This window comes from Perca flavescens, chromosome 14 (genome assembly GCF_004354835.1).
Source record: "Perca flavescens isolate YP-PL-M2 chromosome 14, PFLA_1.0, whole genome shotgun sequence".
In the NCBI taxonomy this organism is placed as follows: Eukaryota; Metazoa; Chordata; class Actinopteri; order Perciformes; family Percidae; genus Perca; species Perca flavescens.
In genome coordinates, this window is record NC_041344.1 from 16,279,204 (window position 1) to 16,292,564 (window position 13,361).

At 37.3% G+C, this 13,361-nt stretch overlaps 1 protein-coding gene across 1 annotated transcript in view; it reads left to right on the forward strand.

Annotated features, from left to right (window-relative positions):
- csmd3b (CUB and Sushi multiple domains 3b) overlaps positions 1 to 13,361 on the forward strand; it is a 289,126-nt gene that overhangs the window by 149,042 nt on the left and 126,723 nt on the right. The window contains exons 7-9 of the mRNA XM_028596859.1: positions 3,674 to 3,751; positions 8,022 to 8,109; positions 8,243 to 8,367. Coding sequence (XP_028452660.1) covers positions 3,674 to 3,751; positions 8,022 to 8,109; positions 8,243 to 8,367 — 291 coding nt within the window. The remainder of the gene's footprint in view (positions 1 to 3,673; positions 3,752 to 8,021; positions 8,110 to 8,242; positions 8,368 to 13,361) is intronic.

Consider the following 13,361-nt stretch of genomic DNA (forward strand, 5'->3'; position numbering starts at 1 on the left):
TGTACTTGATTGAATTAATGCAGCCAGTTGTACATACACGATCTGGAGATATTGTATGACTGTTGGTCTGTGGTTACAAAATGGCTCATCAGATGTGGAGGATGTCTAAAGCACTGACAACTGTTTCCACCCACTGATTGCTCTCACTAATTGCATATATTTACACTGTGATTAACTCAATGTAGGCAGAGGTATAGATATTGAGCATTGTAGCCTACACAGTCTTTCATATTTCTATTACCACCTTCTGCCTAGTTCAAATACTATTTTAGCCAGTTACATATGTATTAAACACATACATAACAAATCAGTTGTTATGGAGAATAACAGATTTTATACATATATGAAATGTGACACTTTGTAAATTACACAATGTACCATTAAACCTGATGGTCCTGTGTCCTCTAGAAGTATTTTTTTATTAGCATTAGCAGATTTCATGTCATCTAAATTAATGGTTTGACATTTTAGGAAATACCACTCTCACATCTATCTGTTAAATGTAAAGCTGCTGCTAGCAGCCGGTTATCTTAGCTTAGCATAAAGACTGGAAAAGTGAGGAAACTGGTAGTCTGGCTCAGTTTTTGCTTATATTTGCGGGACTTCCTTCTCATCTTACTCTATCTAACTCTATTTTCCAAAATGTTAAACTATTCATAAGCATTCGTTGCTGATTTAACACCTATCGCAACACGGTTTCATTTATGACTGATTAGTCATCAATCTTAACCATTTTTTTTTACTTAAACAGCCAACGGAGCCAATCTAAACTACTCTACACCTTATTTTAACCTGGACATATCCCGATGAATTACAGGTAACAGTTTACTGTAGAACTTTACATCAGTTCTTAGTTATTCTTTTGCTAGTTAAATATAGTTTTGTTGCAATACTTTACTTAACATAAATATGTTTTACTTAGATGCATCTGCCATTCCATCTGTAGTTTGTATTCGAGCTGCTGCTTGTAGGCATTAACATGGGTATATTTAACTTTGATGCATATTCATACAGGACAGGTTTTATGATCCATATTAACAGGGGCTTGATACAGTGAATGAATTTGCACAGACAAAAACTAATTTGACTTCCAACCATTTTTGGCCCAGATTTCCCAATTTGGCTGCCTAAAAGGATTTACAATTAGGTTTGAAATGTCAAACCTGATTGTAAGACTTTGATCTATATCAGGTCTTCCCCTCTTTGTCAAAAATAACAGGATGAATGTTCTTAATTTCTGACACTGGGGACATTTTTTTGAAAAACAAGTTTAATTTCAAGGCAGCCAAAATAAGTAACATATTGTTTCTCACTCCTTTATGTTATCTTTTACTATTTGGGCTATTTTTTTATGTACTCAAATGACGACTACACTGTAGAGGGACTAAAGGCTTTATGCATCCAAAATAGTTGCCATGTCTGCAATGCAGTGGAACGGAAAATGTATTAATGTATTAATTCTTGTGAGCTATATTTTTAAATACAGCTGTCTGTAGTTGTTTAAAATTGTTTGTGAAATGGCCTGAAGACATTTGGATAAGCCAGGGACATATGAATCTCTTCTGTTAAATATTATAAATAAAACAAAGTGAAAGATGCTTTTTACATATAAAACATACTATTAGATATCAAGCGTGTTTCCCCTTGTTTTGAATAGGTATGACACCAGTGTCAGGATTACTACATTTTATTCTTTGTGTAGGTGGAGTGCTGTGAAGTTAGTGAAAGTGTTTTTGCCTTTGGTTTTTATCATGTATTGTCTTCGAGGCAGCCATAAACTGCTGTGATACATGATTAGCTTGGAGCCAGATCATTAATGGAGAATTTATGACAGAAATTATTTTAAGGTATAAGGGAATTCACATTTGTTCATGATTAGTTTAACTGTTTGATTAAGAATTTCAACTTGAAAAAGAGTATACGCCTAGAGGTGATGTCATTACAAATGTGAACATTATACCACATCAAAATAGATCCAGGCCTAAAGCTAATGTGCTTTGAAACCAAACTCTATTAAGTTTTGAAATACATCCCTGTGTACTTGTGATCAGGAGGTATCACAGTGGACCTTCTTAAAGTACAAAATCCTGGGTTTTATTCACAGCAGTAAAAGAACATGATCTCCCATCCCCTCAGCTCCCACAAAGGGACATTCTAAGCAGAACCTCAATAAAAAGTGAAATAAATCGAACCACAAAGTTTAGCTTTTATTTTGAGTTACACAGCCTATGGTTAGATGAAAACCATGTAAGTTACTAAACTGTATGTTGAAGTGTGTTACACGAGGTATTTGTGTCACATGAGAAAAAGTGATGAAGAGGTGTGGTTTAATTAAGGAGTGATCCCTTGTAGTTTATGAAAGAAGATGATGTGTTAGCACTTGTTTAATTCAAATTATTATTATTGGGTGGCAGTCGGTATCTCACACTCTTCTCACACACACACACACACACACACACACACACACACACACATTAAATGATCTTGCTGGTACGTTAACACAATAATACACAAAAGAAGCTAATGTTCAGCCACTTTACACTAGACAAATCATTAGCACATTAATAAGATTTGGTATAATGTCAACATGGTAAGTAGAGTACCACTAATACATGTGCATACATGTAGCAGCATTAGGATAATTGCTGGCATAAAATACCCATGATGTAACCCTGTCAAATATAATGTAACTGATGTATGTACATATAAGTAGCCTCTGTATACCATTAGGATAATTGTAGCACATTAACTCATCTGCCATTTGTCACCATCAAGTGTATTAGTCAGGTCATTATGAAAACGTCTGTAAGACATTGATTAAACTGATTTGTCACTGTACTTTGTCATCGAGGACAAGATGTATTTCTCTTTAGGTTTTCATTATTTATATTGGTAATGTATTTATTTATTTTTGACAGGGCAGAGCAGAAAAAAATCAAATCTGGAGGGAGTCAAATTGAGATTACCCCAGGGTGTTTTGTTTTTATTATTATTGCATGGATTCAAATACAGCTTTCAACCACTCACTTTGTCTTCCATAGTGTATTTTTCCAACCATACATGCTGAGCTGTAGTAACATAAAGGCACTGCAATGAAACAATGTCCCCAATATTAGAAAGCAGAGTTTATGCTGACAAGAACCCTCCGCCAGTTTGTCTGCTCTTGTCTTTGATTTACTCTGATTAAAGGAACCATTTATTTTCTAACCTACCATTATCTGAATGCTTTGATTGCAGAGCTGCATCATTGTCATTATGATTAAAGCTGCAATTTCCTTTACCAGCTTTTGTTCAGAATATGATAGGGCTTCCAACCAAACACCTCGACATCTGATGTATGTGTCTGAGTGGCAGAGGGAGAGAAAGATTAAGCTTCTCATGAACAAAAACCCCAAATGGTGCTATTGTTGGGATCATTTTTCCTACTTTCTGTCCTCTGTCTCTCTCTCTTTTTGTCTCTCTCGGGCCCTCTCGCTATCTGTTTCCACCATTTTAAAATTTACTTTGCCTTTGTAACTTTCTTTTCCACTGTACTCTTCTCTCTCAGCATTGTGAGGGAGAAGAATCTGTTTTATTATTTTTTTTTATTTTAATTTCATTCTCGTTTTTTTCTCCACTTTATCCAATCTGTTTGATTTTTCTTCTCTTTTCTGTATTCTGTTCTCCTCTGCAGTGAAGCGATCAGTAGATTTTAAATCGCGCGGCGTTAAATTATTCCCTGGCAAAGACTCCAGCAACAAGTTTTCAATATGTGAGTTCACATCTTAATGTCACTATGGCTAATGAACTAACGTGTGATGGCTTGGTTTGGCTTGGACTCCTTTTTTTTTTTTAGGTCTGGTTTTGTTCTTTTAATGTTGTCTCTTAAAAGGGCTGTTAGTTTCAACACAGTGTGTCTCTGTTTAATGGCAACACAAACATCTTGTGTTGCTTTGTAGACAGTATGTGGTAACATCAATTCACACAAAGTGCTACAATTTGTTACTGACATTAAAATGTGACATTTTTTATACAGAAATGTGTTGGAAATGCCACAGCTTTTTTAAGAGCATGCATTTGCATTCTGCTTGCCTGCTGTTTTTGTTGTTTGATGTTTTGTGTATGTATTTTGGTTCATGGTGTCTTGGTTTATGCATGCTTCTTCATGGCTTGTTCTGATAAGCTTAATCATGGTTTGTTTTGGGTTTGTTCAGGGGATGTGAATCAGCTGTTTACCGCCCCTCCTTCCTCTTCTCTTATTTCCCCATCCCTCTCTTCTCTTCTCTTCTGATCACACAAGTAAACTACATTTTTGTAGACCTGGTCATTTGAGGGCATCAAAGCAATTATTGAATTTATAACATCATGCCTCTGCAATAGAGGCCAATGATGAAATAATAAAAAAGGAGCTAATGTATTGCTTACCTCTCACAGTTAGCGGTAAATCAAAGCACTGTTGTGAATTTATTATCCCAATATTTATACACTAAAATCCAGGGGTCTACCGTTAATATGTACAAAAAATACTCTGTTAATGTACTGCTCTTCTTTTGGAATGACAATGTTCTCTAAATTTGTGAAATCTTTAGATCTTTTGGACTTTGGAAACTAATTTTGTAATGAGACAGCCTGAAGTACAATTATTCAAGTTTAAGGGTGCTAATGGTCCATAAGTCATTTTACGCACCATAATGCAAAAACGGTCACTTGAATATTATTTAATTTCATTCAAAACATCAAAAAAAAGCATGAACATCTCCAACAAGAAGATCAGTACTTTTTTGTTACTGATGAAGCTCCACAGTTGTCAGTACCAACGTAAACGTCACACAGAGTAATGTTACATATCCAATTCCATCTTTATCGTAGCTCTTTTACTCTCCCACTGTTTATATTACACACACACACACACACACACACACACACACACACACACACACACACACACACACACAAGCAGAAACACTCACACATTATACTCCTACTCATAATGCTGATGATATTTTCGCACGTTCTCACATATTTTAATCACAAGTAGCACAGTACACACATTTATTCCACAGACATTTGCACACCCAGAGGTTCATACATAAATATTGAACATGCATATGCACATATTTGCACACCTACAAGGACATATATAAACACATATGCATCGATGCAAGGACTTACACTTATACATGCCAAAATACAAAAATGTTCACACACTTGTCCATGTCGTAAATTGTTTTGCATGATTGCTTATTATTATTATTATTATTATTATTATTATTATTATTATTTTTTTACATTTCTGATTTATTCACTTGTTTTCCTTATGTGCTTGTCCACTTTGTGTTTGTGTATTTATGTGTGAATCTCTTAAATACTGTATTAGCTGAGCTAAGCACAGCACAAAGACACATCCCAGATTCATCAGGTTTCCAGACAGGTTGGGGAGTCATGGTTGAGGTTTGATTCTACAGATGTAAATTTGTATGTTAAATAGTCTGGCTCTGATTGGTTCAGATGTTAATTTGCTCTGCTCTGACTGGTTTAGCTCTCCAGTGAAGCACAACACCTGTGTGTGTTTGTTAGTGTTTGTCTGTGCCTATTTGTTTTGTTTTACTTATGGTTCTTCGTTTTTGTATAAGTGCATGAACATTATATGTGTGTGTATGTATGTGTTGTTTGTGGGTTTTTGTGTGTGTGTGTGTGTATATATATTTATATTTATATATATATGTGTGTGTGTGTGTGTGTGTGTGTGTGTGTGTGTGTGTGTGTGTGTGTGTGTGTGTGTGTGTGTGTGTGTGTGCGCACACAGTACTGATACTGTAACCAGTCCCTCTGTTATGTTGTTAATAGTCCAGATGGTCAAATTAGCCGCTCCAACAAAGCAACAAACTGTCTACTCTAACAAATACACACAATATTGTCTCTCGGCCTGTGTTTTTTAAAACTAAGTTTGTGTTCATGGCAGATTAAATTGTAGTTGTTTTTCAACTCGTGCCAGAACAACACATATGAAACAAGTAAATACACAGCTTTTTTTTTATAGCTTTATTCAAATATCAAAGATGCCATTTGCAGCTGATCACTCAGTAGTTTCAACATAAATTATTATATTCTAATAATATTTATTTTACTGAATTGGTGGGACTTTTTGCAAACTCAACAGCTCATTTCCATTTTCTTCCCATTTTCTTCTTTGCTTTGTGTTTTTGAGCTGTATTCTGTGCAAGAAGACCTTGTTTTGATTAGGTGAACAATGACTTATTACATCAGCAAAAATAACTCTGACATAAAAACATAGGTGAGTTTAAATTTATCGAGTGAAAATATGAAGAAAACCAAAACAATGAGACATGAGGATATCGTCCATCTCCATTCAAATGACGGAAAACAGGAATTGTGTTCTTTCACAATCAAACCCTAATTAATAATACTAATGAAATTAGGGATCAACAGTATACTGCCACATTGTCATCAAATTGCTGCTTTAGATAAATAGGCTGAATATTATACTACACCAAAGTACATGATAAGTTGTGTTTCCCTCTTATTTGAATATCAGTCCATGCATTTGGATATCAAAATACACCAAGGGGTGTTTTGATTGCTGTATACTGTAGCTGAAGTAAATAAGCACACCAAGTTTATCCCTCTAGTAATATTCTACTGACACCAGACATTATGCAAGGATGAACGCCTGAAAAACGTGTACAAATCCTCGAAGTGGCCTAATTTTACATTCATTGGTGTAAATAAGATGAGGGGAACTCAAGGATTACTCATATAATTTTACTCTCACCGTGATCTCATTAAGGAATACGAGATACCACATCACATGGGGCCTTAAATTGAGTAAAAATAGGTCATCAATGGACTACGGCTCATTAAGATGCTGTATTACCACTTATAATTTAGTTGTGATCAAAACTACTAGAAACAGCTGTGTGGCACATTATGGATCCCTCTTGATATTAGAAAAAAGTACCACAGAAAACGTGGTAAGAGAAAAAAAAAAGAGTTGTAATGTACAGTGTGTTTTGAATTGGAAAAGTTTTAAAATGGAAAGTTTTTGAATTGGAATAGAGTTGTTTGTGTTTTGCATTCTTTCACTTGCCTGACAGCTATGTTTCTTTGGCTTTCCTTAAGAGATACAGAAGCTTTTTGCCTTTTCTTTCTCTATTCTCCCCCCACCTCCCCACACACACACACACACACACACACACACACTGTTCGTTGCTCATAGTTAACCCAGCAGCTATTTTTCTTGGAAGTTTTAAAACTTTTAAATGCTCAATAAAAAGAATGGACTATTGAAGAATGGATGGTTGAGGTTTATGGAAATAAACATACAATAAAATTACAAATTCTATACTGTAGTGTCTTTTAGGTAGAGCCAATGAAACATAGATGTGGTGTTATTTATATGTATGAAAAAAGGCGAGACAAGACCAAGTTACATAAAAAGATTAAACAACCAAACAAGCAATAACTACATTTTTAAATAAATAAAATCCACATACAGTACATATACTGTCAACAACCGTATTGTAATAAGAGTTGAGATGCATCGTGTCAGATGCATGTTTGTTGTGATGTTGCAGTCTCAAAGTATTTGTACAGTTCTGTCTATTGTCTCTGTGACGTTTGGAGTATTAATGTCAAGATTAGCTCTTGTGTTTCTGTGAGCATTAAGATCTATCTGGAGTGCTGTGTCATCTCTGTCTGCCTACCTAACCGCCTAACCCGTCTGTTTCCTGGTCTGTCTGACGTGTTTTTCCTACCACCTGTTTTCTGCTACCTCTAAATTGAATAAGTGACGAGGCAGGCATGCTTCCAAAACCTGAAACTTAAAGGGGAGAGCTGGAAATTCCTGGAGTCGTCTTGTGCTGAATGTTTCTAATAGAATGACAGACACAGACACTTTAGACTTGGATCTTTAAAGGGAGAGTCTGCTTGATAGACCCAGTGTAGCTTTGCTGTAAGCCTTGTCTGTGCCTCAGTCTTACCTGTCTGTCCTTGGCTCTCCACCTGTCTGTCTCTCTGTGTAGTAAATGAAGGTGGTGTGAGACAGGCATCTAACTCCTGCCCTGACCCGGGAGAGCCAGAGAATGGAAAACGCCATGGCAATGATTTCAGGTACAATTTGCACGCACAAACTTTAAATGACATGTTTGTATTCAGACATTGATGCACACACATGCAAAGTACATGTATATGCATCTACATAATTCAGATCTGTGTATGATTATGTGTGTGTGTTTGTGTGTAGCATTGACGGTGTGGTGCAGTTCAGTTGCGGAGAAGACTATGTTCTTCAGGGCAGTAAAACAATTACCTGCCAGAGAGTGGCTGAAGTCTTTGCGGCTTGGAGTGACCACAGACCGGTCTGTAAAGGTAAGAAACAGCTCTCAACAAACTTCTGCACTAGCATACAAATGACAACAACACCACAGTAACAGATACAGATGGAGAAAGAGGCAGTAAGCAAACATGTGAAAGTAAGAAAACACTCAACTCCAAATGCACACTGCCTCAAAATGTTGCCAGCGTGTTGCCTTGGCCTCTTCTCAGGATGAATTTGTAGTGCTGAGTTTATAGTGGAAAATTTCCCAATTGGGAATCAAGCCTCTGGATACAAAATTATTAAACAAAACACTCCATAAGCACCAGGTCTAATCATTATTGCTCAATATACCATACAGATTGCAATTTGCAACACAGTTTAAAAGTAACAGAAGATATGTAATCTGCTCATGCATACAGAGCAACATCACAAGTGAATACATATTGTAATGTTTAATGGGGACAGGTGTGTGTTTTTCCATAATTTCTTTAAGTGCTCTGATAATTAACATGTTTCAGACATTGATTCTTCAGCTTCCCCTTACTGGTTCCGGTTTCACATCTGCCACTGTATTAGTCTCAGACTTGCAACACACACTCACATATGCACACACGCGCATGCACAGAGGGAGTGAGACAAAGAGAGAGAAAGAGGGCGTCTGTCATGTTAAATGCCAAAGTCGTTTGTCATGTCTCCCTTCACTAGGCTTCAGACTGTGGCTGGAGACACATACTTTAACATAAAAACCAATATTCGCTGTGCTGTGTGTGTGTGTGTGTGTGTGTGTGTGTGTGTGTGTGTGTGTGTGTGTGTGTGTGAGAGAGAGAGAGAGAGAGAGCTTCAGCACCTAACTAATAATCACTGAGATATAGAACTGCAAGGGAGAAAAAAAGTGGGGTTAGAGAAAGTGAGGGCAGGGAAACAGAAGAGGAGGTAGGTAGCAAGGAAAAGCTTAAAAATGTCACACCCACTCTTTTGCTTAAATTATAGCCTATGTGAAAGTAAAACTCACCATATCCATCACAAGATATGAATATATGGACACCACACACACTGAACTTTTGCATAACCAATTGATGTAACTTTTCTTTTTTTTTTAAACAGATTTAAAGTATTTGGAACATAACTCCAAGAACGAAATGTTAAAGTGCTCATATTATACTATTTGCTTTTTTCCCTTTCCTTTATTGTGTTATATATCTTTGGTAACACTTTACTTGAAGGTATCTACATAAGAGTGACATGACACTATCATGAACACATGACACTGTCATGACACAGTCATGAAACATGAACCCTAACTCTAACCATAACCATAACCATAACCATAATTTGTCATGACAAAACCAAATGACACTTACTAAAAGAAGCGTTATGTCATAAACGTTTATGACTTGTTTATAATGACATGTTCATGACAGTGTCATGTCACTCTTATGTAGAAAACTTCAAGGAAAGTGTAACCATATATTTTTTGTGCATGTAATAGGTTTATAAAGTGAAAAGGTCCACCCCAAAGGGACTTACCATCTCCAACAGAAAACACTATTCACAAACTGATCCAAACAGCTCTATTGTAGTCCAGCCTTTTCTTCCGTGACGAACATGCATCACTTTGTAACACACGTTATAATGCTCGCCTAGCTGCTAGCGTGGCATGCCCTCATACTCTGCTTCTGATTGGCTTATAGTCCTTACCTAGCTACTGCGCATGTGCGACTCCCAACAAAGATGGAACAGAAGTGAGATGCCTCACTCTGTAGCTAAAAGTAAGTAAGTAAGTAAGTAAAATGTATTTATAAAGCGCTTTTCACAGATAAAATCACAAAGTGCTGTACAAAAGAATAGGTAAAACAAACAATATAAAAATGTATATACGTATGTAAAATTAAAGTGACACTAGTGAAAACCCATCAACCAAAAGCTTTCCTAAATAAACATGTTTTCAGATCCTTTTTAAAAGAGACAACAGAGTCTGCCAGACGCATGGACAGGGGCAAGGCATTCCACAGTCTGGGAGCAACAGACTCAAAAGACAGGTCGTAAAACAGAGAGCTCAACACACAGGGTGAAAAGAGGAGCTGCAGCAATGTGCAGTACAACAAAAATATTGTGTTTTTTGAAAGTTAAACCATGTAAACCTATTCTGGTACAACCTCTAAATACAATTACGAACCTGAAAATGAGCATAATATGAGCACTTTAAATTGAACCATTTGCAACTTCCCCGTTTTAATCTCAATGTAGGAGGAACCTTAAGAAAACACTGAATCCAGCCAAAACCTGTTTGATGATTTTGTGATGTGATAGTTATTGCTTGGTAGGGAAACTTTCTTTCTATCGTGTGTAAGGTCAGCAACAGAGTAGCACCCTGGGAGTTTGTAGGATATAGGCAGATCCCAGCCAGCCGCGGGCCCTGCACTCGTGCCCTGCACTCGTGCCCTGCACTCGTGCCCTGCACTCGTGCCCTGCACTCGTGCCCTGCACTCGTGCCCTCTGGTTAAAGGACACAGTCTAACCACAAGCCTTGACTGCTGCCCTCGGTTTCTCTTTTCAACTAGACACGCAGGGGGACTGACCTTCATTAAGCTTTTTGTTAGCATGACAGCAAAGATCCTTGTAAGCCTGCAGGATTTAAACCTGGCCAATGCCGTTAGGATATGACCGTTTCACTCGGGCTCTGATTGGTCCCTGCCAATCAACCTTATTATCCAACTCATTATCAGAGATATTATAGTGCTGATACCCTCTGATTGGCTCTTTAAGATTGTTAATGGCTGTTAGGGATTCATCATCACTAAATACTTTATAATGAGCAATTAAATATAGCCACTGACATTAAGCCAGTCAAGTATCACATTTACCCGCATGTGATGATGGGCCCCAAAGGGAGACTGCCAGTAACATTTAAAGTCACTCACGTTGACACCTGAAGCAGTGAATGGTTAAAAAGAATGACCTCTGTCTCTGGGAAATGGAGCCATCAGTCGTCAGTCAGCTGCAATCTTTAAAGGGAAAGGTGTGTGGGCAGGGTGAGAAACTTTCATCGAGCTATTCTAGCTTCTCAGTAGCAGGTGTGCATTGTTGAAGCGTTTGAATTTAAAACACAGTCGCTGGTATTCCCAGCACAAGAAACTTTTCAGTGAGCAACTTTTTGACAAAGCCATGACAAAGTGCACCATCCTGCTCCATGTTTGTTGCTAAGTAACTAGTGACTGTGCTTGTTGACCTTTGTTATTTTAAGCATCTCACAACGGAGGGCACTGTTACTCCAGCTTGGTCGCTTAATACAAGCTGCAACTCAACTTTTGCTAGCCTGCGCTTAAAGGCAAACAGTAGAAACAACTATTTATGAAATGCATTGTTCACAGTACATGACATTATCTTTGACAAATCTACCTATAACCATGAATGACATTACATTATCCACAATTCATGCTTGTTTAGACAATATTGTTGGAATTGAAGACACATTTTTACGCTTACTGCTCAGTAGTACTGCTGGGTGTCATTGTTATGCAGTATCTCTGTCCTACTTTGGTGAAACATAAAGACATCCATCTTCAAAGAAAAAAACATAAATCCCAGGATAACCACACTGAGGTTGCTTGAAGGACAAGATACATGTAACACTGGAATCATATCTTTTTGACAACAATCTTGAGGGTTTATTTGAGCTATATGCCGAGATCACTCAAAAGAGAAAAGAAAAATAACAATACTATGCAACGATAAACATTGCAAGTATATATCTAAAGCTTGAAATAGGGTGTTTGGGTAGCGGTGGCTTAACTGAAAAGCCTGGAAAGAATATAGAGACTAACTCCACTATTTTTTAACCTGTCCCTTGAGGGACAAAAATCTAATATTGAAATATCTGAAAATAAAAATGCCTCAGAGGCAAGAGAGAGTGGCTAGTGTAAAGCTATTAGACTGTGAGTAGAGTCAACTTTGCTGTTGACTAGTGGTCTTGTGGTCTGTGGCTCCTATCATTACTTTCATAGGTTTTATTTTCCACCTTTGCTGGAGGCCCTTTTTTACCAGTTAGCAACCAGGATACAATATTGACATTGTGTAGACATGCACAATCAAGAAGTGTAGGGATTTTTTAGGCATCTGACACATCAGGCTCTATTACACTGAATGCAGAGTGCATGTGTGGCAATTCATTGTCGCAGATCTTAACTTAACACAGTGGCAAACGTAGCATAATCTGGACGGGAGCTTGTGCAGTTCTAGGCTGTTAGTTCGATACTATAGTATAAGTTTTGATTGAAGACAGAGATATCTTTCAACAATAAGTTATAGTACAATACATTTTTTCTAGTATTATTATCATTCAACTATATTTCTGTTTCTGTACTAAAGGATATACTCTAAAGATTTGCACTGAATCAACATGGAACCTGTGTGGCTTGCCACTCAAGTGTGTGGAAAACTATAGGAGGTTGAGTACCTATTTTTGATAGAAATTTTAATCAAGGTACCTGCTATGTTTGAAGAGGTGGTCTGAGCTTTCATTCCAAAATGTGTCAAGCCAACAAAAAACTGTGCTGCGTCTGCATAATCCAACCTGAGCAGCACCACGCAATCTACCTTGACACAAGTGTGTTCATTTTAAGCCACAGAATTACCAAACAGACAGAAGAGCTGCAACATGTACTTGATCCCAAAGAATCTGTGCCTCTGTTTGCACCTCCACTGGCTTTGCTGGCATAAATAATACAAACATACATTTTGGAATGAGTTCAACAAGTAAATTAGTGTGTGAGAGCAGAGCAGGCATAATTGTATTTACGAGTTCATTTGATCTTCAGTGAGAAAACATTGCGTTCTCTAACGCACAGTGTCCTTATTTGGAACAAAAATGGAATTAGAGAAAGGCTGTGTGTAGCTGAACACAGTTCATATTTGACCTTTACATCCAGACCAGCCAAAAGTGGAAACTTATGAATAACATTGGGAGAGAGGCAATCTGTCAGGAAGCATCACGCCAGCTGACTTATTCAAGGGTCACCTCTGTCAAAACACTTAAATACAGCTA